Here is a 26,533-nt window from a genome sequence, read left to right on the forward strand (position 1 = left end):
TGTAGTGAGTTCATGATCGATCTTTTTCTAAGAAGCACGCAAAAGACATCAAGAAGGTTGCAGACGCTGGAATAATATACGGAGTAGTACAGTATGGGAAATTTGGTTCCTGACACTCAAAATACGCGCAATTCCCACGAAAGAAAGTGCCGCGGGTACTCAGGTAGTCAGGTTTCGTCACAACCAGGAGCCGTGGTGGAAATGCTGAAACCGAGCCGGGCCAGTCCGAATTAATGCCGCAACACCACGGCCTCAAGCTGCCTAGTATGATCCAACGATGATTCCCACAGCGCTGACCAACCACCAGAGGCCAAAACGGCCACAAAACTTGATGTACCCATAACGCTCTGGCCATATTACAAAACTTGACGATAAACAGGAGCAGCGAAGCAACCCCTCGACACGACAGTACAGCCAAATCACGGATAGAAATTGTGAGGAAACCAATTGACACAAGGACCTGATTTAAACTTCAGTTCCAAAACACCCAACACCAGAAACTTCAATCCAACTGGCCAGTTTCATGCAAGTGTACCAACTACCAACAACAAAAAGGTTGCTCACAAATGCCCAAAGCAAGCAAAGCATAATAGAATATCACAAAAATGTAGAAAGCGTAGATGAAAATTTGTACAAATCTTCTTGCTAACCAGAGCAAAACCTGATGCTACCTATCTAAAGAATCATGTTGCTGAAGTCCCCACCTGAATAAAATTAAGTGAACTGCATATATGTACATGAAACCACTTCTTTTTTTTTTTGCAGAGGTCACTAGCTTCTCTCGGAGCCAAACACCCCCACAGCAGAGCCAATGAAGGCGAAGGTGCAGATGAGCAGGCAGGTGAGGCTGAAGAGCTCGATGGCAAGCCACCGCCTTGTCCACGATGCCACCTTGGCCTGCACGAGGTACATCTCGACAGGGAAGTAGATGGACAGCGTCCAGAAGGTGAAGGCACCGCGAAGCCCGATAACCTGGTTGAAATACGGGAACAACACGGCCAGTGCTGTTGTCGCCGCCACATACACTGTGCGGAAGCACAGCCTGAACAAGTTCACACGGCACCGGCCGAGCAGCGGAAGCTCCACGTCGACGTCACAGGCCTCAGCACCAAACCGCTGCTCCACGAGCGCGAACACTGGCTGCGTGTACATCTGTACACATATGGAAATTGTGTGCAGAGTCAAGGCAAGGCAGCAATTGTGCAGATTCTAACAGATGGTGGTTGCCCATGTTTGCATGTGCTTGCCTGGTAGCCACCGAGGAGATGGAGGACAACACAGAGGTTTGCGAGGTCGACAAGCCAGTAGGGCTCATAGAAGCCGAAGCCTGTGAGGAGGTTCCCCGGTGTGTCATCGCCAAACGCCGCATAACCGAAACAGCCGCAACCGAGGTACAAGAAGGTGGTGATTGCCATGCTGGCTCTTGACGCCGTCTTCATCGTCTTGCTCTGTGGCGGCGGCGACCTCAGTGTATCCTTGATACATAGACACATATTGTTTCAGCTCTCGTGAATTAATACACATCTAATTTTGTTGCATTGCTTTTCATTCTGTGTGATACCTATATACCTCTATTTCTAGAAGGACCAAGGTGAAAGGGTAGGCGAATGCGATGTCCCCGAGGGCCTGGGCAACGCGCCACACCTTCTGCATCCGGAATACAAGGGGAACGCCTCCAATTCCCCCCTTGATCACTCCATTTTCTGTTAGATAACATAATCAGTCATCAGTAGTCATGTGCATTTGCCTGCAAATCATGGTATACATGTGATCAAGTGCATATTACCGATCACTTCGGCAGCACCGAGGCCAAAGCCGATGAAGGAGTAAGAGAAGGACATGACGGCGGAAAAGACGGAGAGCCATGCCATGTTGTGGAAATCCGGTATCTGCGATAGCACTCCCTGAGCGAGGCCGAACAGGAGCATGTAGTAGCTGTCTCCCCTGGCAGCGGCGGAGCATGGGGTGTCTTGGCCTTCCTTGTGGTAGCAGTCCGCTTTATAAATCGCCCTGAAAATGGGAGATTCCTAATTACAGAACAATTCAATGGTAACTTAGAAGAATCAGTGCTAAAGTTTAAGTAATAACTGAGTATGATAGTTGTTCTAAGTGTACTAATCAATCAAACTCCTGTTTTTTAATTTTCCATAATTTGGATTTTTAACTATCATTTCAGTTTTTACCATTGTAGTCAAGTATTATAGTTTTGTCTGTCTAACAAGTTCTTATACTGCTTAGCTCGATTTCTGCACCTACTTTTTAACAGAAGATTGCGAAATAAGTTCAGGACACTCATTTCAACAACCCACTGGGTCCTAATTAAGACATGAAGCTGAGGTGATCCATTAGAAAAAACTAGATTTGTCTACAGAGATAGTTTTATTCCTAAATGTACACCAATATAGAGACACAAGTTAAGATGGGAAGCCATCGGAAATATGTTATCAAATTTTATGAATGGTTCTGGACAAGGCTAGTTCTTAATTGCACTAGTTGGCTCTAACTTACACTACTAGTAGTTCATTTTATATACATCAGAATTGTTGTTTTCCTTCTTTAAAGAACTTCTTATGTGTTATTTCACTCTTAAAACATTATCTGTATTGTCAGTCTTGAGATGTGCATGATTTTCGCAATTTTTCAAACAGTGTTTTTAAATTTAATAAGAAATTCTACTACTTTCTATGGAAACGTGCCTACAAATTTCTTGTGTGGTACTAATATATAAGTTTGATTCATATATACCAGGTTAAAAAAAATGATTGCATGTTCTTTTTAGTTTTGTTTCCCCTCAACTATATTCGATGTAAGATAACAAGGTTTCACTATTTCAAGGAATAACGGAAAGATGTCACCGTGTCACCGTGCAGAAAGAAGAAAGTAGAAGGCTGTCTGTTATCAAGTTCTTTGCTTGACATTCACCGCCTAATGCCAGTGAACATAAGAGCAAAAATAACTCTTTCGTGTGTCTGAATTATATTAATCAAACGTGCAAAACCACGTGCTAGCTAGAGGTAACAAATGGGTGACATGTTCCAACTCTAGAAAAACATTTCCTGCACACTTAGGTTCACACATATAAAAATGACTTTGATGAGGTATATTGCTTTGGTTAAGCACTCACCACCCACTACATTATTGGTAGTTGGACTAAACAAAACAATGGTCTACCTCTGATGACACGGCAATGCCATCACTATCCCAAATAGGGCTGTTCATATGTAGCGTGGAAACCACCAGGGAGCAGGCCAGTGCAATTTCCTTCACAGATTGAAAAATCACCGATGATGTAGTACAAAAAATGAGTAGGTGGTTAGAACGGTTTAGATCCAAAACATTTTTGAACACCCCAATCCCAAGACTCCACATGCAAAAGTTTGCCGTCTGTTTGCTATTATTTTTCTCGTATGTCTAATAACTGCATTACAGCTAATAAACTGATCGAGGTTTTCTCACTCCTGAAAATAAAAACTTGCCGTCTTCTCTTTGGAAAAGACAAAAAACTTGTAATTCACGCAAACTTGAGATAATGATATTCCATGTATTCCCTCCACACAAAAATATAAGATGTACATGCTTTCGAAAAATAGCGTTTGACCAAAAAATTGTTCAACAATATGTGGATTTGGATTGGGAGACACAGTAAAAAAGTTCATACAGTATCTTTACTCTTCTAAATAAGGCAATTGGTGGCGGCGATACGTCGTCACCCCACCCCCTAAACTTTCATGTGGGACCAAACTTTGCCTCGCTCGCTAGATCCGAACACGTCCGTTGAGCTCTCTCCTTCGTTGCCGCCACAAACCTCGCCTCCCTCCGCCATAGGCTCCTGGCCCCTAGACCTTGCCGTAGATTAGGCCTGGGCTTGCCCTTCTCTTTCCCGTCCGCGGAGGACGCCTAGGCCTGGGGCAGCACTTCTCCCTCCTAGCCGCTGCTGCCTCCTCCCCACTTCTGGTCATCGCCTGCTGCTCACGCCCTCCTCAGCGGTCAGCGGATCTGGGGCCGACGGCCATCGCCTCCCCCGCCTCATCTCCCTCTCTCTTTCCTCGCCACCGGCTGCCCGCCCGCCACCACCGGCCACCCGCTGGTCGACCTGCGCCCCCTTTGGCGCGATGGTGCTGCAGCCCTTCACCCCCACCCCCTGCGCCCAAGAGGGCAGAGCTCCGTGGCCCGACCAGCCGACCACCTCCCAACGCCTCCTGATCCCTTCCTCGCACGCCTCGCGTTGCCGCCGTCACCCCGTCCCGCCTCCGTCGTCGTCGCGCCCTGCACGACCGCCACCGTCCCCCGTCGTTGTCGCAGTCCCTGCCTGGGCCCACGCGGCATGCCGCGTCCCTGCGACCTCCGTCCCTCGCCGTCCTAGCCCCGACCCTCCCATCCCCAAGGGGTTCACGGTGCTCTAGGCCTGCTAGGTCGTCGGCTGCAGGTGCTCCCTTCCTCTACCATTTTCCCTCAACCCTTCCTCCCCGTTCTCTCACTGTCTCTCAATTCTTTTCAGTATTCTTGTGATGTGTAGGAAATTAAGGGAAGAGATTCTGAGGCCCATGAGAAGGCCGCCATGGACTTCACTGACCTACCTCGTTAGGTATATCATGAACATCTACACCCTCTCGGGCTCTCGGCCTCTCCGAAGAGAAGCCTTGATGATGCATGTCACATGTTTGAGGAAATGCTCCTTAGAAATGTAGTGTCTTCAATCTAGAATTTGACATCTCTTGTATTTTGTGTTAGAGGTACTGACTTAATATCAACCTTAGGCTTTCAGTTTTCAGAGTGTAAACTAACAACAGAACGTGATTCGGAAGGAAAAGAGAGAGGGATCTTAACAACGAGGCTACTAAAAGTCATAAGGCGATGAGAAAGAAATATTATCTTATTGTTTCTTCCTACTCCCTCCGTACAACAAATGATGTCTCAACTTTGACTAAATTTGAATGCATCTATACACTAAGTCATGTCTAGATACATTCAAATTTTGGCAAACTTGAGACATCCTTTGTTGGACGAAGGGAGTATTTGTTTAGAGATGAGACTCCAATTATATTCATTTGTGCTGTGCTTAGACCAAACTGGGAACAATGAAAGTAGATTGCTCAGAGTTTTTAAACATCATGGTGTTTTACAACTAGGTTCTTACTTTACATTATGTTTAGAAGAAGCTTACTTTAGAAGTTTGTTTTGTAGATGATAGCTCAGAATTACGACACAGAAGGAAAAAAGAGAACACTTGGATAATCTGTTTGCTTGATATGAATCTACCACTGCTTCGGAGTTAGCTTTAAGCCGCCAAATTATTACCGTTCATCGGTCAAACTCTGTCTTCTGTTTGATCCCATTTTCATATGTTTTCTGAATGCCTCGTTTGATCCTATTTTTTAGGGTTTTTAATTGGGGATCAATCTTCTGTTTGTTGTCACTTGCTTAACCATATAGACTCCAGGAATAGTATAGATAAGTCATGCATGCGTCACTGTTAGCAGAATTAGCAGCACAAGGCAAACCACGAGCACACAATTTGTTGATGCACAAAGAAAAATTTATTTCTGCTGAGATAGTGCCGTGACATTTAATTGAACCATTGTCTTTAGCAGTTTCAGATCATCTCATTCTTTATGTTTGTGTAGAGCTTATACGAAATCTCTGTCATGAAATGAAGATCGCCTTCTGTTGTGGATGGCAGGGTAAATCGGAAGGAGTAGCAGCACATGGCAAGCAACAGGGGTCCAACTTTTGATGTCAATGTAATAGGCAAATGAAAATCGCCTCCTAATGTGAAAGAGCAGAGTAAAGCAGAAGGAGTATCAGTACAAAGCAAGCTACGGAGGTCCAATATTTGATGTCAAGGTAATAGGTACTGCAGATTCCAACATTCCATTTTTTTTCTCTTTCTCTACTTTGAAGTCATGACATTGTTTGTTTTCTCACTACACCTATCCATTTTCAAGTATTATGAACAGGATACTTATCCATTATTATTCTTATTATACTTATCCATTTTTATTCTTCTTATACCTATCCATTTTTATTCTTATTATGTTTGATGTATCCTCAAAGTTCAGATGTTATATATTTGTCTCACATGGTACATCCCTGCAGATCGATTATGTGCTACAGATATCAATTTATCCTTTGATCTGTGGTGAATATCTGATAAGCGTAACATGCTGATACACTGAATTTTAAATTACATCAACCACTGTGATATCCATAACATTTAATATATTCTATTGGTCCATATCACCAATGTTTAAAGGGGATTAGCCTGCTTCCACTGAGCATAACTAAACTATGCATTGCTAAGTTGCCGAGGGCATAGCATCGTAACTGCTCTCAAATGGGTTATACGGTGTTATATCAAGCTAGCTCGTAGTATTAGTTTACAAAGTCTAAGTACAACTTGTGCTACGAAGAATGCATAATATTCAGAATATCTCTGGGACTACAAAGATTATTCGTTTGTGACAATGATGGAGGATGCTATACTAATTGGAATTTCTCCAGTGGTTGCAAAAAATCAGAGGGTACACACCGATTAGCCTGTTAAGAACAAAAAAGAAAGCAATGGCCAGCAAATAAGGTTCGTCAGAACTGGAAATTACTGTCCTTATGATTATACTGAGGTAGCTTCCTCTAATTTGCAAATGGCCCTCTCATTGAAAACTTCAAACTGTAGTGTAGAATGAATTGTTGTATTATGGCTATTTTGTCCCATCGTTTGTTTCGATTCTTGAAAGAATAAATGCCTTAGTGTATGTATGCTTGTCTACGTTCACTCTCCTAGCTGTTAATCTGTAGTTTTGTTGTATTTGAAGCAGAGCGGACTGACAACACTGCCAATCGAAGAGGGGGAGAAAGAGGGATGTCGTGAGTCTTTTAGTCGTCGTAACATAGCTTCTTTGTGCGTGGTATTTCTGGGATCATTTTGACTTCAAAAGCTGCAACCGACGAAACAAATTTGTACCACTTGTAGGTGTGGGAAGATAAAGTAGATTTTTCATAATTAGTTGGTTCTTCTATCCAAGCCAATCATAATGTGCATTTAATCATTTATTTGCTATTAGAAACTTTTGTATTTTTTCCTCAAAAGCATTTTGTATTTATATATATGATCGGAGAATATTGCCGATGAATTATTGGAAGTCTGATCACATTTTCAGTTCCGTTGTTGATTTGAGAAAAATATTGCCATTGTCACATGTCTTAAATATACAGCTTATCGTTATTCATCACCATCACAGAGTCAAGATGCAAGGAGGACCTTGCCTTAGCAAAAAGAGCAAGGGAGTTGAAAGTTGTGATGGCGAACTGGTGTGGCATTGGAGCCTAGGGATGGAGGGAAGAGAGAAGAGTAGATATGTCCTACTTGTGCTCATGATAACAATTGCTCTTCCTTGTATTTTGTTTTTCCGTAGCAACGCACGGGCGTCTAACTAGTTAAAGACACTTCTCAGCGGTAGTGCTATACGATAATCCATCATTCATAGTTAGACCAATTACTAATCAAAACTAAATCTTGAAAAAAGAGTCTCTTATTTTTAGACTGGAGCTGTATACTTTAATTACCTCATACTAGTGGCAGAGGTAAGAGTGTACACCACTCCGCTCCCAAACAAGCTGAAGCAAAGGAAAAGGCCGCAAAATATCTGGCTCTTCTCACCTGTAATTAAATACAAGCGCACAGGCATTTCATCTTATAAGTTACTATAAATAACAGTAGTACAAACCGATGTGATGCATATCAAATTCATTTTCTGTCTACTTAATCTATTTATATAGGTATCAATGTGGAAACCTCTTGCCCTGGAAACTGACAATATGTTTACCAGACTTGATATTTTAAAAACAGTCCAAAAATAGTTATTTCTAAGTCAACTGGTTGTAAATAATTTCTAAAAATGTACAACTACTCCTTCATGTTGGATAAAGATTTAATGCTCAAGAATGCTGATCACTAATCAGGATGTCACAACAGGGAGTGGGGCCTATAACTGAGGAAATAGTAAAACTGAGAGCTCAGTATGATCACCTAGGTAGAATTTCACGGCATTCATGTAGGACCTGTTCCTGACGCCGCTGCCACGCTCCGAGTCATGAGAAATGTAGCAGTCGGTGAGCATCGAGGACTGGATGACTATCACCCCGGCAAAGAACACCATGGCTGTCGGCCCCCCAACCCAACCAAGCTGCGCCACGCTCCATGCCAGAGACAGCACGCCGGAGCCTATCACCGCCGTGATGATGTGTGCCATCGCTGTCCATACCGTGCCTGTCCAAAACTCCACGAATCAAAATTCAGTCAACATGTTTAGCCGTGCAAACAGAAATTTCAGAGATGTGGTGAACTGGTGATCGGCAAAGCATTACCAGTTCTCTTGACCAGATGCTCCCCGGATGAACTGTAAGAAGACTCCGGGACCGGGAGCCTCTCGAGTAGCAGCTCTGTCTGAAGGTCGTCACCTCCCATGGCTTCTCTTCTCCTGTTTTCTCTTTGTAATGTTTATGGGCTAGTGCATGCCAGCTTCACATAAGAGAAGCAAGATTTTGTTGTGACCAAAACCCTTGTAATGTACTCCACTACGGAGTAGCATCGTCTCAATTTAAGGATCACTTTTTTCCTAAAACCGAAACAAATAGTCCTTTTGCCCTAAATAAATGTTGGGCTGATCCTGATTGGCTGGTTGGATAGTTGAATTATAACAACCAAAATGGGTACATCAGGGGGCTGTTGGCCGGTGTTTGTCAGCTTCGGCAGTCCCAAAACTTCCAATCCGGAGTCCACCACATCATTTCGTGGACCGCGGGTAGATACAAAATATTGTGACATACTAGGAGTATCCTCTACCGACAAGAAGCCGGGAACGCGACTCGGTACCGCGTCCCACGGAGGAGGGTCGGGGGCGAGCTGGGTCGACGGCGGGGACGCGACCCGAAACGCCTCTCGGTCACTAGGGTGGGCTAAGGACTAAGGAGGGGAAGATGGTAGAGAACTAGAGATGGAGGAGAAAGAGACACACCGTCGCCTGACTCATCGCCTCTGACTTTGCCCCCCGCAGTTGGTCTTCCACGGACCATGGCCGGGAAGGCTGCAGTTCTCGTCTTTTTGGCCGCTGCTATATGGCCATTTTCCCATCCTGTTGCTGCTGGAAGAAGCGTGTAGCAGCTTGCGGGCTTGAGGACGAGGGGAAGGTCAGACAGTGACAAGCTGAGGTGGAGGACGAGGCGGCGGCTTGCGTGAACACTGAACAAACAGGGGAGCGCAGGAGGTAGGGCGTGTGAAGGAAGCCTGCTAACCAAACGAGCGCAGGAGGTGGGCTTTAGTTTAGCAGGTGCGGGTACAGAGCAACTGAGCAGGGCCACTTATTTTTCCGGAGTCCCTGAAAGAGAAACATTTCGGTAGGCACATAAATACTCAAATTTTCGAGAATTATTTTGGGATTATTTCAGACAAAGTTCGTTCAATTTTGACGATTGACCAACTTTGAATTAAATAATCCACAAATTCGAGGTAAAAAAATACTCCCTCCGTTTCATAATTCTTGTCTCAAATTTATTCAAAAATGGATATATCTATTCCTAAAAAGCGTTTAGATACATGTAAGATTTCGAAAAGAATTATGGAACGGAGGGAGTACTTTGGTATCCAGCAAAATCATTGTAACTTCATTGAAATTTTGAACCCTAATACTGCAGATGGTTTAGGCTGCCATGTAGTATGTCTCAGGTTTTCCATACCACGTGGCGTATAAGTAATAACAGTGGCCTACAGATCAGTTTTTTCTGTCAAGTGCTTGTAATTCCACGATGTGGATCAGCATGGCGTTTTCCTCGGAATCCTGCATTCTGCTTTCCTTCAAGTACCCAACATTTCTATACTCTGAAGAAAGGAAAATCCCAATAGGTATGGTTAAGTGATTTTTTTTTCCCACAATGGTTATGGTTTTCTTAAATTTGAATGTCAATTGTCATGGTTACTATATATTTGCTCGATTTCCTTTCATAAAAAAATAATATTTGCTCGATATTTTTAAGTTTGTCCAATTTCCCCTCTGTGGCTCTGTCGCCTCCATTGAATTGGGTTGTACGTGAGTTCATGACGGACAAAAAAAAAGCTGGGCTATGCGTATATACGCAAGCTATTTGAGCATCCGAGAGAAGAGGCAGGCGCCGCGCAACACCACTACACCAGGATCCTCGATGGTGGATGCCCTCCAAGGTTCCACCTGCCCGGCGCCGCAGCGGATTAGGAAGCGCGCTCGCGCAGTCGCGCTGCCGTCGTCCAAAATGACACGCCCCTGGCGTTCTTGACTTCGTGGCCTCCCCAAAAGCATCGTCAGACGTCGGGCAGGAAACAGAACGTCTGATTAAAATTTTCAATAACATGTCATCAATAGCATCAAGTAGGATCATCTAAAAAAATAGCATCAAGTAGGGATTATAATTCATTACAAAGATCTGACCAGCAGTAAAACCTCATGAGGGGTCACAAAAAACCTGTAATCGAATTGGCCTGTTTCATATTTAATTGTGTCCCAACAATAAAAAGGCTGCTCACAAATGCCCAGAGCAAGCAAAACATAATAGTATTACAAAAAGGCAAGAAGGCATAGCTGAAGCATTACAAATAGTATGTCTAAGAAAAACTGGAGTATCTGTGCTAAGCCATGGAAATTGCCATGTTTCCATTTTTCTTTCAGTTTGATATTATTTGTGTTGTGTTTCTACGGGATAACTATCACCGGGATCAGGTGACTATTGCAGCAGGAGGGGATAGGCACCTCTAGTCAATCTTAACAGATGAGAACAGGTAATGGACGAAGTAGAACGAGAGCAAGAAGCCAATGGCACCAGTAGATAGCATGATGGCAAGAGCCATGATCAGGGAGTAGCCAAGGTAGAGTGTCGCTGAGACTGGCCCGCTCAGGCTCCTAAGGTCGAACACAAGGTAGTTGATTGAGTATAGGAAGACGTAGAAAGCAACGGAACCAGAAGCAAAGAAGGCTTTCCACCACCATTTCCAGTCCTCCACGCAAAGATGCATGTAGGTGAGGACCAGAGAAACCTCACCACAGACTATGACCAACAGGAAAAGGACAATGAACAGGAAGCCAAAGACATAGTAGAACCTGCCCAGCCAAATGCTAGAAAGGATGAAGAAGAGCTCAATGAAAAGGGTACCGAAAGGCAACGTTCCCGCACCAAGCACAAGCAGCCATGAAGGGAACTTGCGCTCAGGGATCTCTCGTGGAATTTGGTTGGTTCGGACAGGAAATTCTATGCTTGCAGCACGTGTCCCTAGCAAACCTCCAATAAGAGTAAGTGGCACGGAGATGCAGAACCACAGAGCCAAGAGGGTGAAGAAGAGTGAAATGGGTAAAGCGCCAGTGCTCTTCTTACCCCACAGGATGGAGTTCAGGACAGTCAAGATGATAAAAACAACACCAGGGAAGAAGCAGGAGGTCAGCCAAGCAACAGACTTCCACCCTTCTGAGCTTTGTTTGATAGTCCTCCAGACACGGACACCAACATATCCAGAAATTATCCCAAGGAACAGGTAGAGAATGATCATTCCGGTCAGGAGCATTCCTCTGGAAGCAGGCGACAGGAAACCGAGAGCAGCAAACACGATAGTCACAATTGCCATACCGGTGATCTGGATACCATCAGCAACCATAACACACAACAGCTTTGAGCAGCAGGGCTCTCTGAAGACATCACCAACAACAAGTTTCCATCCTGAGAGCTCCTCATTCATCTGAGCTTGAGCTTCCTTGTCCATCTCTTCATAGCGCGTCAGATCCCTACGCACAGTCCTCAAGAATATGACAAACACAATACCAGCCAAGAAGAAGACGACCATCATTGAGTTCATGATTGAGAACCAGTGCACCTTGGCACCATCCATCTTCAAGTATGCATCCCACCTTGATGGCCACTTGATGTTGCTCTTGACATATTCAACCTCATAGGTAAATGTAATCCGCTCATTTTCACGAATCACCTGAGATTTCTCGAGCTCCAATGGGCAGTTCACAGGGTCAACCTTCTCATACATCTTGAGCTTGGTCATCGCTGCAGGATCACGTCTAACACTGCAAGGAACAACCTCAAAACCAACAATCTGGAAGCCGCTCTTGCGATCAGACTCAACCATTGCAACACCATCCTCACTTGTGACTACAACATCGCCTTGCGCCTGGTACTTATGGACCAAAACCCTGAACTTGAGATGGTTAATGACATAATCATCATTACTTCCCATCGGGTTGTACCCAACTGGGTATCCAGTCCACTGGATCATCATCCCATTCTGCTCGGTGAACCTCATGACAGGCAGATTGTCAAGGATCATGTTGACCTGGTACAGATTCCGCGCCCGATTCTTTAACAGCTCAGCCTGCTCTTTGGTGAGTGGGTCAGTGGTGCAAAGGTACACGGACTCATCGATGTTGACACGGAAACGGTATGGCGAGTTGTCAATCTGGTCACCCATGAGGATCTCGCCGAGGTTCTCGGCGCTTTTCTTTACACCTTCTGGGGGCTTGCAGTAGGGAAGGCTATAATAGCTAAAGGGAAGCTCAGTCTCAATGGATGTGAGTGAGTTGACCTTAGCCGAGATTGCCTCCCCGGGGTCATAGGTGTGCATGAAGGTGCCAGGGAGGTAGAAGGCCTCGACATTGGGGTACAGGCTCAGGAGAAGGAGGAGCAGGGAAGCCGAGATCCACCTGTCGGACAGAATCTTGGGGAGCATTATGGCCACAACTCGTTATGACCAATCAATCGAGAATTCCACCTGTAATCAAATTGCACGCAAGAAACATCATTAATTCAGTCCATAAGAAAAATAAATAAACATTTGCCATAACGATTGCAGCATCTTAATTCAGTACTTGACTCCGAAACAACAATGTCTTGGACCTAGTGCAGTTCACGGCACCCCCGGAACACTACTGACTGATAGACAAACCGATATGAACAACTGAATAACAAAATCCATGACAAAATCAACGAATTCTGAACTGAAACTTCATCAGATCCGCATAGCACTTTCACGTCAGGAGTACATAAAACATAAACCTAATCGCATGGATTTATCATGGCAGAGCGGATTTCAACACCCAGGTTAATTTCGACATATAATATTGCCGCAAAAAAAAACTGTTGTGTAATATACAAACAAGCGGCATCGAAGCCACTACCGCATCTAGGCTCTCGGATCCCAGTTCCAAGCAAACCCAATTTCACACTAACTGATCCCCATGAAAAGGGTATCCGGGACTAGGATTTACTCGCACAAACCCTAAATTATCACGAATATGAGAATTGCACCGGGAGAAGAAAAAAATCGCCGCAAATCCGACCAGGGGTGATCTGTGCAGCCAACCGCCCCCGCCCCCACCGACCAGAATTCCGACCCAAAAAATCTGGGGGAAATCGGGAGAGAAACATGCAGCGGAGAACTCTCACCTACGAACGACGCCACGGAGTCAGCAACTCCTCAAGCCCAGACGAAATCCCCTTACCCCGTGAAGGAGAATTACCTCCTCTAGGCCGTCCCGTACAAAATGGAGGGCTTGAGGGAAGATAATGGGGGGAGCGAAGCGGGGAGGAGAAGCGGGAGAGGAGCTCACCTTGGATCTGGATCACGGAGCCAAGGAGGTGAGGCGGCGACTTGAGCGAGGTCAAAACATGGATGCCCCCGAGGCCACCTCTCCCTCGAGATCGAGGAGCAGAAGAAGAAGAATACACGAAGGAAGTAAACGCTCGGCCGGCAAAATCGAGGCGAAGGGGTGGCGAGACGCGGCACGAACCCGCCAACCTTATACTACTCCGCTGTCCGCTCCCCGCAGTTTTGTTTTCTTCCTTTCTTCTAAATTTCCCCCGTATTTGAATTGGGGATTTCGCATTGAAGTTTTTGAACATTTGTTTCGGTAGTCCTGGACCAGTTTGGTGTTGATGCACGTTGGTGGGACTGCACGTGTAGCGACTTGGCGCTTGTTTTGACCTGGGTGGGTTCGGCAGGTTGTTGGTGGGGAGCCTAACCGGGACAGTGACATGTGGGCCGGGCACACGGCAGAACGGGGCTGTGCGGCGTTTGTACAGGCAGGCTTCTGACTCATGTGGGTTTCTTGTTTTCAGATCTGGACCGTCGGTGCAGTAGGTACTACTGTCGAGTGTTGACTCCAGGGTGGTGCAAAACGCCAAAACAGAAGAGCCGATACACAAATACCGCTCGATCGGTTCTAAATATAGGTCAGTCGGACGATCGTCTCAAAGTTTATGCTCCACTTGGATGTGCATTCAGCTGAAATTGTTCTGATTCGTAATTCTGGATGAACATTCACTTGGACGTGTATGTTAGTGAGTTCCTCCCTTCTTTTTTTTAGGGAATTCAGTGAGTTTTTGTTTCCCCTGTTTTTGGAGACCGTACAAATTGACGTCTAAACAAGACGACAACCACCCAAAACGTGGGATGAACAACCTAAGAACTGCATATAATCCAGGTGCGTTGGCCGTGGTCCAGCAATGGAAAGGGAATCTCCAACCTGCCGTCGACATTGCTTGGCATCACAACAGTTTTTTTTTCCGAGGGCTAAAAAAATAAAAACCTTCACGGTCCCCGGCTCGCGCTTTTGTGTGTTGCATCGACCTGCCGCTCAACAAATCCTTGCATTTCTTAGAGAACAATCATGTCTGGTGGAAAAAAGGTGGCTTTTGTTGGTTGGGGTGGAGAACCCGCGACATGAACCGACGAGCCAACAATCCCCGGAAAAAGAAGTTTCGATTAGAAAATGAGAGCTCCGTTTGCATGAGCACGAAAAGGGACACGGTAACTTCAAGAAGAAAAAGGGACACGTTTCTTAGAGGCAACACCACCTAGTCACACTTGTCAAAAGGGCCCATGATAATGCATCCAGGCACAGCTAAAGATTTGCCATGCAGTATAGTTTTGAACTTTTGATTGCTGCCCATGGAAGACGGCAAGATTCAGCTTTCCCCTGCTGGATTCTGATTTCTGAAGCTGCAGAGGAAGTGCAACTAAATCACGCTTATACATTAGTATGGAGTACATTTTATTTCAAAACAAAGAAAGAGATTACAATACGTCAATACGTTCTCTCGGGAAAGAAAAGTACGAATGTAGAGCTGTAGAAGACGTATAAACGAGTGAAATCAGTTAGAGATGCACACATCGATGTCAGGTTTCTGGTGCATTTAGTTTGTTGTGACGGTTGTGACTGAGAAGAACAGCGCAACGTCAAGGGGGAACAATAATGCGCAAGCAGCAACGAATGCGACCTCCTTCCAGATAGAAGATTTCAAAAGTTTGAGACATTTTGTTGAGTCATTAACTCAGTATGACTGATGACTGAATAAAGCAAATCCTCTGCAAGATGAAATGAAGTTTCAACAGACATGAAGAGCAAGAGAGTTGCACCATTTCACGTAATTCATATTATATTACCATCAGTAGTAACCAACAAAGATTTAACTGAGATATGCTCTAGTTTCAACCGCAAAAATAATTCTGGCAATATTTGCACGCCTGATTTCCAGTGTAGTTACATTTACATGCATGAATCATGTTTTGAGGACTACCTTTTTTTTTATATACAATGGGCCTCCCCATCGAATTCCATTAGGGAATCCGCCAGCATAGTAACAAGGTCTAGGACTACCTTCTAACATTATCCAGCAGCACACAAGCAAAAAAAGAAGGAAGATATGTGTATGGAGACGCCAAAATTATGGCGCAATATGCGAAAACATCAAAAGGTGCACTTCAGAATACTGAAATCAATTCTTGCAGATTTCAGAACTAACGTTACTTTAAGGAAACTGACTGTACAGAGAGGCAAACCTAATGAAAGGTGAAGTGAATCGCCAGAAATACAGATGAATGGTGAAGCAGATAACCACATGTCACTGTTAGTCACAGAGGAATCATGTAAAAAGGTATTCTTCCGTTCCTAAATTCTTGTCGTCGTTTTAGTTCAAACTAGCATGATACCTTGAAATGTGTGCTTGATCATGACTAATTATCAAAACCTGAATTGTGTGCTTTACAGAACCTTGAGGAAATACACAAGTGAGAAGAACACAAACTAGCGTCCTCGAGGAACCAAATTTCGTACAGATCGATTACACCACAAGATGATAAATGTCCCATTACAAACATATCAAAGAAACAAACCATTGCATAGTGCACAATAATATGGAAAATAAAGATTTTAAGAGAGCAATTGAGATCAACCAGTGTTGCAGCACAGAAAAGAGAAGATCACAGGCTTAATATCTACTAGAAAAATACCATATGTGTCGTGGTACAATAGTCTCAAGAGTCTTAACTAATATGCTACATTAAGAATGGCACAACAGTGTAAATGGCGTTCCGATGCCATGATCAAAGCATATTGTGTGTACAATCATGTCTGGAGATTTCCAAGATAAGGCCTTCAATCAATCTTGACATTTGAGAAAAGGTAGTGAACGAAAGAGAATGATGTCAGGAACCCAACAGTCCCAGTAGCTAGCATAATGGCAAGAGAGACAATGAAAGCATATCCAATATAGAGGGTGGCAGAAACTGGCCCACTCAAGCTGCTGAGATCGAACACCAAGTAGTTTATGGAGTATAGGAACACATAAAATGCAACTCCTCCAGAGGCAAAGAAAGCTTTCCACCACCACCTCCAATCCTCAGCACAGAGATGCATGTAGGTAAGAACAACAGATACCTCAGCACATACCACAACCAGCAAAAGGAGTACAACAAGGAGGAACCCAAACACGTAGTAGAACCTTCCAAGCCAAATACTGGAAAGAATGAAGAAGAGCTCAATAAAGAGTGTTCCAAAAGGTAGAGTTCCAGCACCAAATATGAGGAGCCACGAGTAATTTTTTGTAGGGATTTCTCTTGGTATTTGGTTGGTTCGGACAGGGAATTCTATTGGCTCGGCCCTTGTGCCAAGGAAACCACCTAGAAGGGTAAGTGGTACGGAGATACAGAACCACAAGGACAGAAGAGTGAAGAAGAGTGAGATGGGAAGGGCTCCAGTACTATTTCTTGACCACAACATGAAGTTTAATATAGTGAGGACAAGGAAGACAACGCCAGGGAAAAAACAAGCAGTTGACCAGGAGACAGATCTCCATCCCTCAGAAGTTCCTTTTATAGTCCTCCAGAGCCTGACAGCAGCATATCCGGCCAAAATTCCAAGTAACATATAAAGGAATATCATCCCTGTCAACAGCATTCCTCTCGATGCAGGAGACATGAATCCAAAGGTAGCAAAGAAAATGGTGACAATTGCCATACCCAGAATTTGAACCCCATCACCAATCATGACGCAGAAAAGTTTTGATGAGGTTGGCTCTCTGAAGACATCTCCAACGACAAGCTTCCACCCAGAGAGCTCCTCATTCATCTGAGCTTGGGCCTCCTTATCCAGCTCCTCATATCTAGTCAAGTCCCGCCTGACTGTCCGCAACAATATGACAAAAACAATGCCAGCCAAAAACAATATTACCATCAGTGAGTTCATAATCGAGAACCAGTGGATTTTTGCACCCTCCATCTTCAGGTATGCATCCCAACGTGATGGCCACCTGATGTCACTGTTAACAAATTCAACCTCGTATGTAAAAGTAATCTGCTCCTTCTCCCTGATCATTTGAGATTTCTCCAACTCCACAGGATAGCTCACAGGATCAACTTTGTCATACATTGTAAGCTTTGACATGGCTTCAGGATCACGCTTCACACTGCACGGGATGACTTCAAATCCCACTATCTCGTAGCCATCAGACTTGGCATCTGTGTCAGTGTCTGAGATCACTTCCATTCCCTCCCCAGTTCCAACTACCCTCATTTTACCTCCTTCATACTTATGGACCAAGACCTTAAATTTTAGGTGATTAATGATGTAGACATCAGAGGTACCTTCTGGGGTATAACCAACTGGATAGCCTGTCCATTGAATGGTCACTCCATTCTGCTCAGTAAACCTCCTCACAGGAAGATTGTCAAGAATCATGTTTACCTGGTAGAGGTCCCGGCTTCGCTGCTTGAGGAGCTTCACATCACCCTCATCAAGTGGTTTCGTGGTACACAGATAGAGCGATTCATTGACATTGACGTGGAAACGGTAAGGAGAATTATCAATCTGGTCACCCATAAGGAGCTCCCCCAGATTTTCAGCACTCTTCTTTATCCCACCCTGAGGACGGCAATATGGGAGACTGTAGTAGCTGAATGGCAGTTCCGTCTCAATGGAAGTGAGCGAGTTCACCTTTGCCCCAATCTCTTCGCCTTGCCGGTACGTGTGCATGTAACTACCTGGCAAGTAGAACGCCTCACAAGCAGGAGCCATCACTATAAACACCACTAACAAAGCAAAGGTTATCCAGCCCTTGGCCATGATTACCGATTCCTAAGAAGCTGCCTAACACCTGGAACCAAAAAGAAGAACATCAAAACTCAGTTCCGCTAAAAATAAGCAATATTCGAAGTACATGAGCATCAAATATAAATCAAAGACCACGAATGACTAGTTGATACTATTTCTCTGTAAGCTGTAAGCAGAATAGCAGACACGGATTTAGCAATGAAATCACCGGAAGGTCTGGCCGAAGGTGTCATGTAAAGCAATTCACAGTTGGTTTTTACCATACATGTTCACAGAGTACAGGACATGATGTCATGAACTACACTAAAGAAAGAAAGAAAATTCGGTTGGGAAATTAATACAGAGAAAATAGCATGCACATGCACTAGATGCGCGCAGATGCCACTTTTAGGAACTAGGGAAAAGTGGCATCCATGACTATCAGTAAGAGCGCACTTTGCATTGCGCCAATCAAACGCGCAGGCGGCGGATGATTGTGTGACTAAACCAGCAGACCTAAAAAGGAATCGCTTCAAGCACTGCCCGAACATTCGCACAATTAGATCCTAGAAATCAAGATCGCTTCCAAATCGCGGCATGGGAGCGCCTCGCGCGAACAGATCTACGCCGCTTCCAAACCACTCTTGAGCTAAGGTCGCCCCAGATCTAGAAGAAGAAGCAAGTGATGGCGGGCAGACCAAGCCGCAGAGAAGGCAAACAAAAATCGATCGATCCGAACCTGGCACCGGAGGTTGAGGGCTTGAGGCGGTGGATGCCGACGACGGGAGGAGATGCTCGCCGGCGTGAGCGGCACGCGCAGTACAATTCGCAGCAGCAAACCAACCGACGGCTCGGTCGCGACTTACGAGCTGAGTTCACGACACTTCTGGAATAAAATGGTGAGGGGATTTTGTTTCTAGTCATCAGATGGGCTCGTTTGGGCTTTGCTTCTTAGGCTGCATTTAAGATGGGCTTACCTTCGTAATGGTACCTGGGCCGACTTATGTTTGGATTCTACGTGGGCCGAGCTCTGTGCGGATTCTACGTTCATTGGCGGCAACTTGGCGTGGGTTTCTGGGAATTTTGCGCCGGGCCCGTACCAGTATGACGCACGAAATAGTAGGCGCGACCATCCATGACGACATCACCGTACTGACACTCTGTCCCCACGTATCAGCCCCGTCCGGCTACTGCGCACGTGAGCGTCGGCGCCTCCTCCCGGCCCACTCTGCGTACGGAGTCACGTAAAAGCGACGCGGGAGAGAGAGTCAAGCGCGCCACGCGCACCCCTCGCGCATACACAGCACCCTGCGCACGCCACAGACGACTGGGCCCGGCGCAAAATCCGCCCACCACGTTAAAAACAAAAGTTAAAATTAAAACCGCAGAAGAACAACCCCTAGTAACCGGGAGCACTGGCAGCAGCAGCAGCAGTACGGGGAACAAAGAGTAGGCGGAAAAGGAGGAGGCCATGGAAGCGTAAGCGCCGGGGAGATTAGATAGAGAGACGCGCGGATCAAACGCGACGCGCGCGCCCCACTCGATTTCCCTTCGCGTCGATCGGAAACCCTCGCTGCCTCCCCCTCGATTCCTCCCACTCTCCCTCCCCGTGGGGAGGAGGAGGTCGAGCTCGTGATCCTCCCGCCCGATCCGGATCGAGCCGGAGCAGGCAGGCGCCACAGATCCCCCCCACTCCAGTGGCGAGGTACGGATCGAATCCTTTTCGGGGTTCCGATTTCCATGTCGTTCGCTCCCTCGGGTTTAGACGATTGGATCTAGCTGGGGCCTATGCGTGATTCCCGAGGCGGTTGGGGGCGGCCTCCCGTGGATCTCGCGGCGGGAGCATTTATTGTAGACTACGCGATCGCCTTTCCTTTCTGGAGTCACTTTATTTTTGGCTGTCTCTGTAGCTCCTAGTTGCTATGAATCGGATAAATGGGCCACTAATTCGATGTTCCCCTGGACAACTCTGAATTGAATTCCAATCTGTATCTGTTTGTCTCTGTCAAAATAAAAATTGATCTGTATTGGTTTGTGGCAGAGTGGAGGCTCGCTACTCAAGGAAATTCAGTATCGGACCAGTGATCAGTTAGAGAATACGGGTGTGAGAAGCCTGACCTGATCGTTTGGGCTGCATTTGTGGAGAATGTCAGGTATGGAGAGTTGTTGATTATATCTCGTAGGTTTGTAGGTCTAACGGGGTATGCAATCAGCTGATGTTATGATGCTCTGTTGCAGAGAGCAATATTGATGGCATAGAGATATCAGTCAGTAATGACGATAGGAGGGACAGAGCAGATGCTGAGAACTCAGAGGATGAGCCAAGGCACAGGAGGATGCGGTCACTGAGGAAGAAGGCGCTGCACGCATCAACGAGGCTAACACATTCGCTGAAGAAGAGGGGAAAGAGGAAAGTAGACTGCAGAGTGCCGCACATAGCGATAGAAGATGTCAGGGATGCAGAGGAGGAGCAGGCAGTCAGCTCGTTCCGGGAGGTTTTGTTTGCCAGGAATCTATTGCCCGAGAGGCATGATGATTACCATATGATGCTTAGGTTAATATCAGATGAAATGTGCACACATTGGTGTTTTTAGCTGTCAAATGCCAGTTTGTGATTATTCATTCTGATACTATCTGGCATGCAGATTTTTGAAAGCTAGGAAGTTTGACTTTGAAAAGGCATCACAAATGTGGGAAGAGATGCTGCAGTGGAGGAAGGGGTTTGGGGCAGACACGATTTTGGAAGTAAGAACACTGTCTATCTATTCTTAGAGTTGATCTGAAAATAAATGAAACCCAGTACAGATTAGATGGATTTAACATGTACAGTATGAATTTGAAAGATTCCATGCTGTATATTTTGCCTTCCATTCTCATGCATATTGATGACAGCTTACTTTACTTGTTGAAGGATTTTCAATTTCATGAGCTAGAGGAGGTACTGCAATATTATCCTCAGGGTTATCATGGGGTTGACAAGGAAGGAAGGCCTGTCTATATCGAGTTGCTTGGGAAAGTTGAGCCCAATAAGCTTCTGCAAACCACAACAATGGAACGATATCTTCAGTATCATGTACAAGAGTTTGAGAGAGCATTCCGTGAGAAGTTTCCTGCCTGTTCAATTGCTGCTAAAAAGCATGTAGATACAACAACCACAATATTGGATGTCCATGGTGTGGTATGTTCATCATCTTTTGCCTAAATACAGTATCTTGATGGGAGAATTTTTTTATCTTGAGTCTACAGATGTAACAGTAATAATACTGATTAAAAGATAGCTTTCTCTGCTTGTATTCACAATGGCGTTCCTTCGAAACTACTCCTTCCGTTCCTAAATATAAGAAGTCCTAGCTTTGTCTTAAGTCAAACTTCTTCAATTTTGACTTAGTTTATAGAAAAATATACCAACATCTAGAACTCCAAATTAGTTTTATTGTGTCTGTCATTATATATATATTCATATTATACTAGTTTGATATTGTAGATCTTCGTATATTTTTTCTATAAATTTGGTCAAACTTGAAGAAATTTGACGTAGTACAAAGTTTGGACTTCTTATATTTAGGAATGGAGGTAGTACTTTCTGTTGAGAAAATTCTCCATTAAAATTATTTGTTAGGCTTACAAGATGTACTTTGTCGGGGCATAATGCCAGCATCAGAAGTTAGAAACAGTATTTTTTTTTTGTCATAAAAGACATCTCCTCACAAGAATATATGCTACGGCACAACTGGAGCTTTTATCAGAAATTAGCAACTCTTAGGGTCTCTGATCTAATAACAATCTGACAGTTGTGATTTGTGGAACTGCACAAGCTCACAGTTGACCTATAATCATTGATCATGCAATAAATTGAAAGCACATAAAAATATATATCGTATGTAGACTTATTCGAGAAACTTATCTAAAAGCATCATAATGATTAAATCCACTAGGATGTCTGGGGGCACAAAAGATCCTTGGAGGTTAGAGAGAAGACACATAAAACACAGTAACATGCTTAGATTGTATTTCCAAAGGGCTTAGGATTTCTCCCTATCAAAATGGCATCAGTAGAGCTGTAGTGTAGAGGTTCACTTCCTGAAAACTATCAATATTGATAAAATTGCTTGGTCCATTAGCTCTAATACATGTATCTTTGCGTGTGCCATTTAACATCTTTGTGCCATCTGCATAATAGTTGATAATTACGCCTGTAACTGGTTGTGTTTTTGTTTGGTTTCTTATGAGATAGGGCTGGAAGAACTTTGGCAAGGTTGCAAGGGATTTGGTTCGCTGTATGCAAAAAATAGATGGTGATTATTATCCTGAGGTAAGTCTTACTGATGAAACATAGGTCTGTGTTTTCCAATGTTCTGATTCTAATTAGCAAGCATGTGCTCAATTATGCAGACACTACATCAAATGTTCATTGTAAATGCTGGAACTGGTTTCAAACTGATCTGGAGCACTGTGAAGGGACTTCTTGACCCTAAAACATCATCTAAAATCCATGTACAAACCTGAAACCTTTCTTAGTGTACTTTCCATGTTGTGATGTTTTTGGTGCTTCATACCTACTTTGATAACAGGTTCTAGGAGCAAAATTCCAAAGCAGACTTCTTGAAGCTATCGACGCAAGGTTGGTGACCTTAATCTTATACGTGGTTTGGACTGATTAGTGTAAGATTTGTTTTTGCACTTGTGGTGCAAGGCTAACCAAAGTATATCTGCAGCCAATTACCAGAGTTTTTTGGCGGTTTGTGCACGTGCTCTCACCAGGGAGGATGCCTGAGGTCCAACAAAGGCCCTTGGAGTGATCCTTTAATTATGAAGGTATTTTTCTTATGAATCTGCTGGTGCTCTCTTACCGTATCATATTCCTTATGGTACAATAGGGCAACTAACTTATCTGCTGCAACTGCTTATGAATGTATTTCTAATCGCAGATTGTACATAGCATGGAATCATCTGCACTGAGGGAAGTTGTGCAAGTATCTGATATGGAAGAAACACTTACAGGCTCTGTAAGATTGCGTGCACTCAAGGCAAGATTACCAAATATCTTCTGACCCGTGAGCTCTCATTTGCTCCATTAGTCAATCCATTGTTGCAGTTTTAACGTTTTATGCACTACTGCTTCTTTCAGTTACCAGAAAGAATTAGTGATACATCAAATGCTGAATCAGGTTCAGATGTTGATGATCTTGGATCCCCAATAGCGCCTGCAGATATCGAATATCATAGTTTGGCTCCAGTCCGCGAGGAAGTAATTATTGTTCTTTGACCCCCCACTGTTTTTAAAAGTTACATTCATTTTCTAGTTGCTGACTAATAGGTCTTATATTCAGACAGACATTAGGAAATAGCTGGTATTTTCTTTTGGTCTCCACATGCATAAATGTTAGGTTGTTGCTCCCTCGCAAAAAAAAGTTAGGCTGTTGCTAGTGAGCAGAGCATAATAAAGACAATGACATTTCATAATGAACTCCTTCTGCTGTCTTCATCGTGTAGGCCAGGGAATCAGGATCAACAACATGCAACCGTTCTGATGACCGGCCTCTTTTGGTGGATAAAGCTGTTGAGTCCAATAAAAGATATAACCTTGCTGGAAATGTGTTAAGGCAGTACAACACACGACAAAATTCATCAACGAACAGAGTTTCACCTGAGCCAGGTATCTAATCAAGCTGCATGCACTAGTTGATCTCTACAAGAACTCGTCTGGGCATAGTTAATTTTTCAACTCGGTTGTCTCACCAAAATGGCTAGTCCCTCTGATACTTAAAATGTGAGTTGAATCTAGCAGGTCCCGCCCCGAACGACCGTGAAGGCATTGCAGATGATGGGATTTTGAAATATTTTTCAAGAAAAATTCTTGCTGTAATTCTGAAAATACTCTCTCTTTTGCGCTTTTTCACCCGCCGTCGGCAACAGTTGGAAAACGTTCATCCACATACTCCAACTGTATCCGGTAGTAATCAGGCAGATCTTCAGGTAGTTAAGGAAGACCGTGTAAATCCGTGTCTTGAGCGTCTTGAAAGACTTGAGTCAATGTGTAATCAACTCAGCAGAAAACCTCCAGAGATCCCACAGGACAAGGATCGTGCTATACAGGATTCTTTTGATAGGATAAAATCCATTGAATTTGATCTGGAGAAGACAAAGAAGGTATTTGTCTACCCAAGGGTTACATCCTTATCGTGCTTAGATTTGTTTGTGGATTTACTATTATAATTGTATCGTCTTTTTACCACAAAAAGCATTTTGTACATTGATAAATAAATCTGTGCTCTGCTTGACTTCTTTGCAAAAATAAAATATAAATGAACTATGTAGGCTTCATAAATTTATAAAGAATGTTGTTTTGTTTGTTAAAATATGCAGTTTTATGATGCACCCAAAACTTTTGAGCATGTAGGGCAGAAAGAACTGCAAGAACTATGTAGAATCCAAGTGTCCCAACTTTTACAAGTTGACTAGTATCAAGCATAATAAGACTCTGTAATGCAACCACTTAAATTAAAAAATTATGGGGAGAGATCTTTTTAAAGACAATTGGTAAAATTTTCCAAATGCACTTCGTGACTTTGAAATCTTCCACTGCTATCATGGGACCAATTGTTTTTAATAAAATACTCCCTCCGATTCATATTAATTGTCTTAAATTTGCCTAAATATGGATGTATCTATGTATAAAATGTGTCTAGATACATGTAATATTTTGACAATTAATTAGGATCGGAGGGAGTACATAACATCTGGATTAGAAACAGCGTACTATGGACAGAGTGCATACTTGCCACAATTCATTAGATATCTGTTCTTCTCAAAGTTGACTGATAATCTTGTGTTACTTTGTTATTGTATTTGGAATACTCTTATTTATGTAGTGTTTTTTGGATCTGTTCTTCCAGGTATTGCATGCAACAGTGATCAAACAAATGCAGATGGCTGAGACATTGGAAGCTGTGAAGGACTCTGATCTTAGGGTGAGCGGTACCATATTTATTGTAATTAGAAGATTGCCAATGTTGAGTATTTCAAGTCGCATACTATTTGCTTATTCAATTATCTTCAGCTGACAGTAATAGTGAATTGGGATTTAAAAGGAACACATTCAGTGTTTGACTTACCTCTATTGGATATGTATAGTAGTATGCATTTTGGATATATTTTGCGGTTTTCTTAGACATTATTGTACTTATGAGTTATGGGGCACTAAAGTTTACGGTTTTTTTCCTTGTTTGATGCAGAGAAGGAAATTTTGTACATAATAAACTTAGCAGCAATGTACAGGAACAAGAAAAAAGAGATGTTACTTACCAATGTCTGCTCTCGAACAGAAGACTGAACAGCATTGCTCTGTATATGGCTACCCTGTCTCGCATCTCTCCTTTTGGTTTATCAGAGAGATGAGCGAAGCTTAGTGTTAATAAAAAGGATAGATAGTTGGTGACCCAAGGAAAACTGAGGGGACGGTCAAGAATAGCTTCCTGGAAGATGAACATAGCCCGGCTTATAGAGCAAAAGAATTTCAAAGAGGAACTCCAATACACACCTAATGTCTTGTCTATGTGTCTGATATGCTCCTTTGAGCCTCCTGACATGTTGTATGCATGCCATGCTCTTGTGCATTTTCTTCAGAACAGTTGAGGCTTGACTCATAATTCACACCATTCTTTGGTTAGTAACTTTTAGTATCTTCAATAACATGTACCAGCTTCTCCCCTTCATTTTATCCTTATTTACTTTTTTGAGAAGCCACTTTCTCATCGCGAGCAGAAAGTGCCTGGCCTGTTGGGCACGTCCGGATTGACAAAAATGGTCATCGCCTTTTATCGGCCGCCGTCGTTGATTGGCTCAAGCATCATTGGTGGATCGCATGTCGCGTGGAATGGTTCTACGGTGGGCATGAGCTGTCTGGCACCTGTAGATATTACATCAAATTTAGCTGGCAAGTGGCACGTCGTTCTGGCAAGCAAGTTCGTTATCAGTAGGAAACAGCCACATGCCAGGTTGACGATGGCAGTTTTTGTCGAAGAGAAAGGTCGGTGCATCTCTTAGGAGAAGGTTTGGAGCTGTTGAAATGTTTCTTATTACTCGCCGATAACTCAATATGGCTTTAACTCTTGCTTGGTTTGCCTAACGAGTAGTAGCGTGTTTGG

At 43.9% G+C, this 26,533-nt stretch overlaps 4 protein-coding genes and 1 long non-coding RNA gene across 9 annotated transcripts; 2 read left to right on the forward strand and 3 right to left on the reverse strand.

Annotated features, from left to right (window-relative positions):
- Positions 1-464: 464 nt before the first annotated feature.
- On the reverse strand, positions 465-9,379 carry LOC100835646 (probable amino acid permease 7). 2 transcript variants are annotated; one of them, XM_003572947.4, is made up of 8 exons: positions 9,015-9,378; positions 8,365-8,518; positions 8,027-8,266; positions 7,564-7,657; positions 1,787-2,010; positions 1,570-1,703; positions 1,248-1,475; positions 465-1,152 (listed from the first exon to the last, which is right to left on the reverse strand). In XM_003572947.4, the coding sequence occupies exons 2-8, from the start codon at positions 8,462-8,464 to the stop codon at positions 772-774; spliced, it is 1,401 nt and encodes a 466-aa protein (XP_003572995.1). In that variant the 5' UTR covers positions 8,465-8,518; positions 9,015-9,378; the 3' UTR covers positions 465-771. The 2 variants fall into 2 exon arrangements, with proteins under 2 accessions (XP_003572995.1, XP_014757007.1); XM_014901521.2 differs by having other exon boundaries at positions 8,365-9,379.
- On the forward strand, positions 3,745-7,174 carry LOC104583856. 2 transcript variants are annotated; one of them, XR_001407240.2, is made up of 4 exons: positions 3,745-4,426; positions 4,499-4,585; positions 5,681-5,844; positions 6,816-7,174. It is a non-coding gene; the product is annotated as an uncharacterized LOC104583856 (long non-coding RNA). The 2 variants fall into 2 exon arrangements; XR_001407238.2 differs by having other exon boundaries at positions 3,748-4,426; positions 4,517-4,585.
- A 1,030-nt stretch (positions 9,380-10,409) lies between the features above and the next one.
- LOC104583857 (transmembrane 9 superfamily member 12) lies at positions 10,410-13,869 on the reverse strand. Of its 2 annotated transcripts, none has more exons than XM_010237712.3 (2): positions 13,629-13,869; positions 10,410-12,790 (listed from the first exon to the last, which is right to left on the reverse strand). In XM_010237712.3, the coding sequence occupies exon 2, from the start codon at positions 12,746-12,748 to the stop codon at positions 10,778-10,780; it is 1,971 nt and encodes a 656-aa protein (XP_010236014.1). In that variant the 5' UTR covers positions 12,749-12,790; positions 13,629-13,869; the 3' UTR covers positions 10,410-10,777. The 2 variants fall into 2 exon arrangements, with proteins under 2 accessions (XP_010236014.1, XP_024316186.1); XM_024460418.1 differs by lacking the exon at positions 13,629-13,869 and adding an exon at positions 13,465-13,593 and having other exon boundaries at positions 10,417-12,790.
- Positions 13,870-16,184: 2,315 nt separating this feature from the next.
- LOC100832150 (transmembrane 9 superfamily member 12) lies at positions 16,185-19,282 on the reverse strand. The gene is made up of 2 exons (XM_014900623.2): positions 19,126-19,282; positions 16,185-18,450 (listed from the first exon to the last, which is right to left on the reverse strand). Exon 2 carries the CDS (start codon positions 18,417-18,419, stop codon positions 16,455-16,457), a length of 1,965 nt encoding a protein of 654 aa, XP_014756109.1. The 5' UTR covers positions 18,420-18,450; positions 19,126-19,282; the 3' UTR covers positions 16,185-16,454.
- Positions 19,283-19,771: 489 nt separating this feature from the next.
- On the forward strand, positions 19,772-26,101 carry LOC100835954 (phosphatidylinositol/phosphatidylcholine transfer protein SFH13). Of its 2 annotated transcripts, none has more exons than XM_010237713.2 (15): positions 19,772-20,091; positions 20,428-20,539; positions 20,625-20,940; positions 21,032-21,131; positions 21,298-21,564; positions 22,621-22,698; positions 22,779-22,880; positions 22,958-23,007; positions 23,102-23,201; positions 23,315-23,413; positions 23,515-23,634; positions 23,880-24,042; positions 24,172-24,536; positions 25,283-25,357; positions 25,622-26,101. In XM_010237713.2, exons 2-15 carry the CDS (start codon positions 20,533-20,535, stop codon positions 25,640-25,642), a joined length of 1,863 nt encoding a protein of 620 aa, XP_010236015.1. In that variant the 5' UTR covers positions 19,772-20,091; positions 20,428-20,532; the 3' UTR covers positions 25,643-26,101. The 2 variants fall into 2 exon arrangements, with proteins under 2 accessions (XP_010236015.1, XP_010236016.1); XM_010237714.2 differs by having other exon boundaries at positions 24,175-24,536.
- Positions 26,102-26,533: the final 432 nt, after the last annotated feature.

Source organism: Brachypodium distachyon, chromosome 3, assembly GCF_000005505.3.
Source record: "Brachypodium distachyon strain Bd21 chromosome 3, Brachypodium_distachyon_v3.0, whole genome shotgun sequence".
NCBI classification, from domain to species: Eukaryota; Viridiplantae; Streptophyta; class Magnoliopsida; order Poales; family Poaceae; genus Brachypodium; species Brachypodium distachyon.

Bases quoted from the DNA above. Each gene is read 5' to 3' on its own strand.
- LOC100835646 (XM_014901521.2), bottom strand. From the start codon at position 8,464: ATGGGAGGTGACGACCTTCAGACAGAGCTGCTACTCGAGAGGCTCCCG. The intron at 7,658-8,026 runs GTGATCATACTG...ATTTAATTACAG, and splicing joins TGCCGTGAAATTCTACCTAG to GTGAGAAGAGCCAGATATTT. The intron at 1,153-1,247 runs GCAAGCACATGC...ATATGTGTACAG, and splicing joins ATCTCCTCGGTGGCTACCAG to ATGTACACGCAGCCAGTGTT.
- LOC100835954 (XM_010237713.2), top strand. The intron at 21,132-21,297 runs GTAAGAACACTG...TACTTGTTGAAG, and splicing joins GGGCAGACACGATTTTGGAA to GATTTTCAATTTCATGAGCT. The intron at 22,881-22,957 runs GTACAAACCTGA...CTTTGATAACAG, and splicing joins AAACATCATCTAAAATCCAT to GTTCTAGGAGCAAAATTCCA.
- LOC104583857 (XM_010237712.3), bottom strand. From the start codon at position 12,748: ATGCTCCCCAAGATTCTGTCCGACAGGTGGATCTCGGCTTCCCTGCTC.
- LOC100832150 (XM_014900623.2), bottom strand. From the start codon at position 18,419: ATGGCCAAGGGCTGGATAACCTTTGCTTTGTTAGTGGTGTTTATAGTG.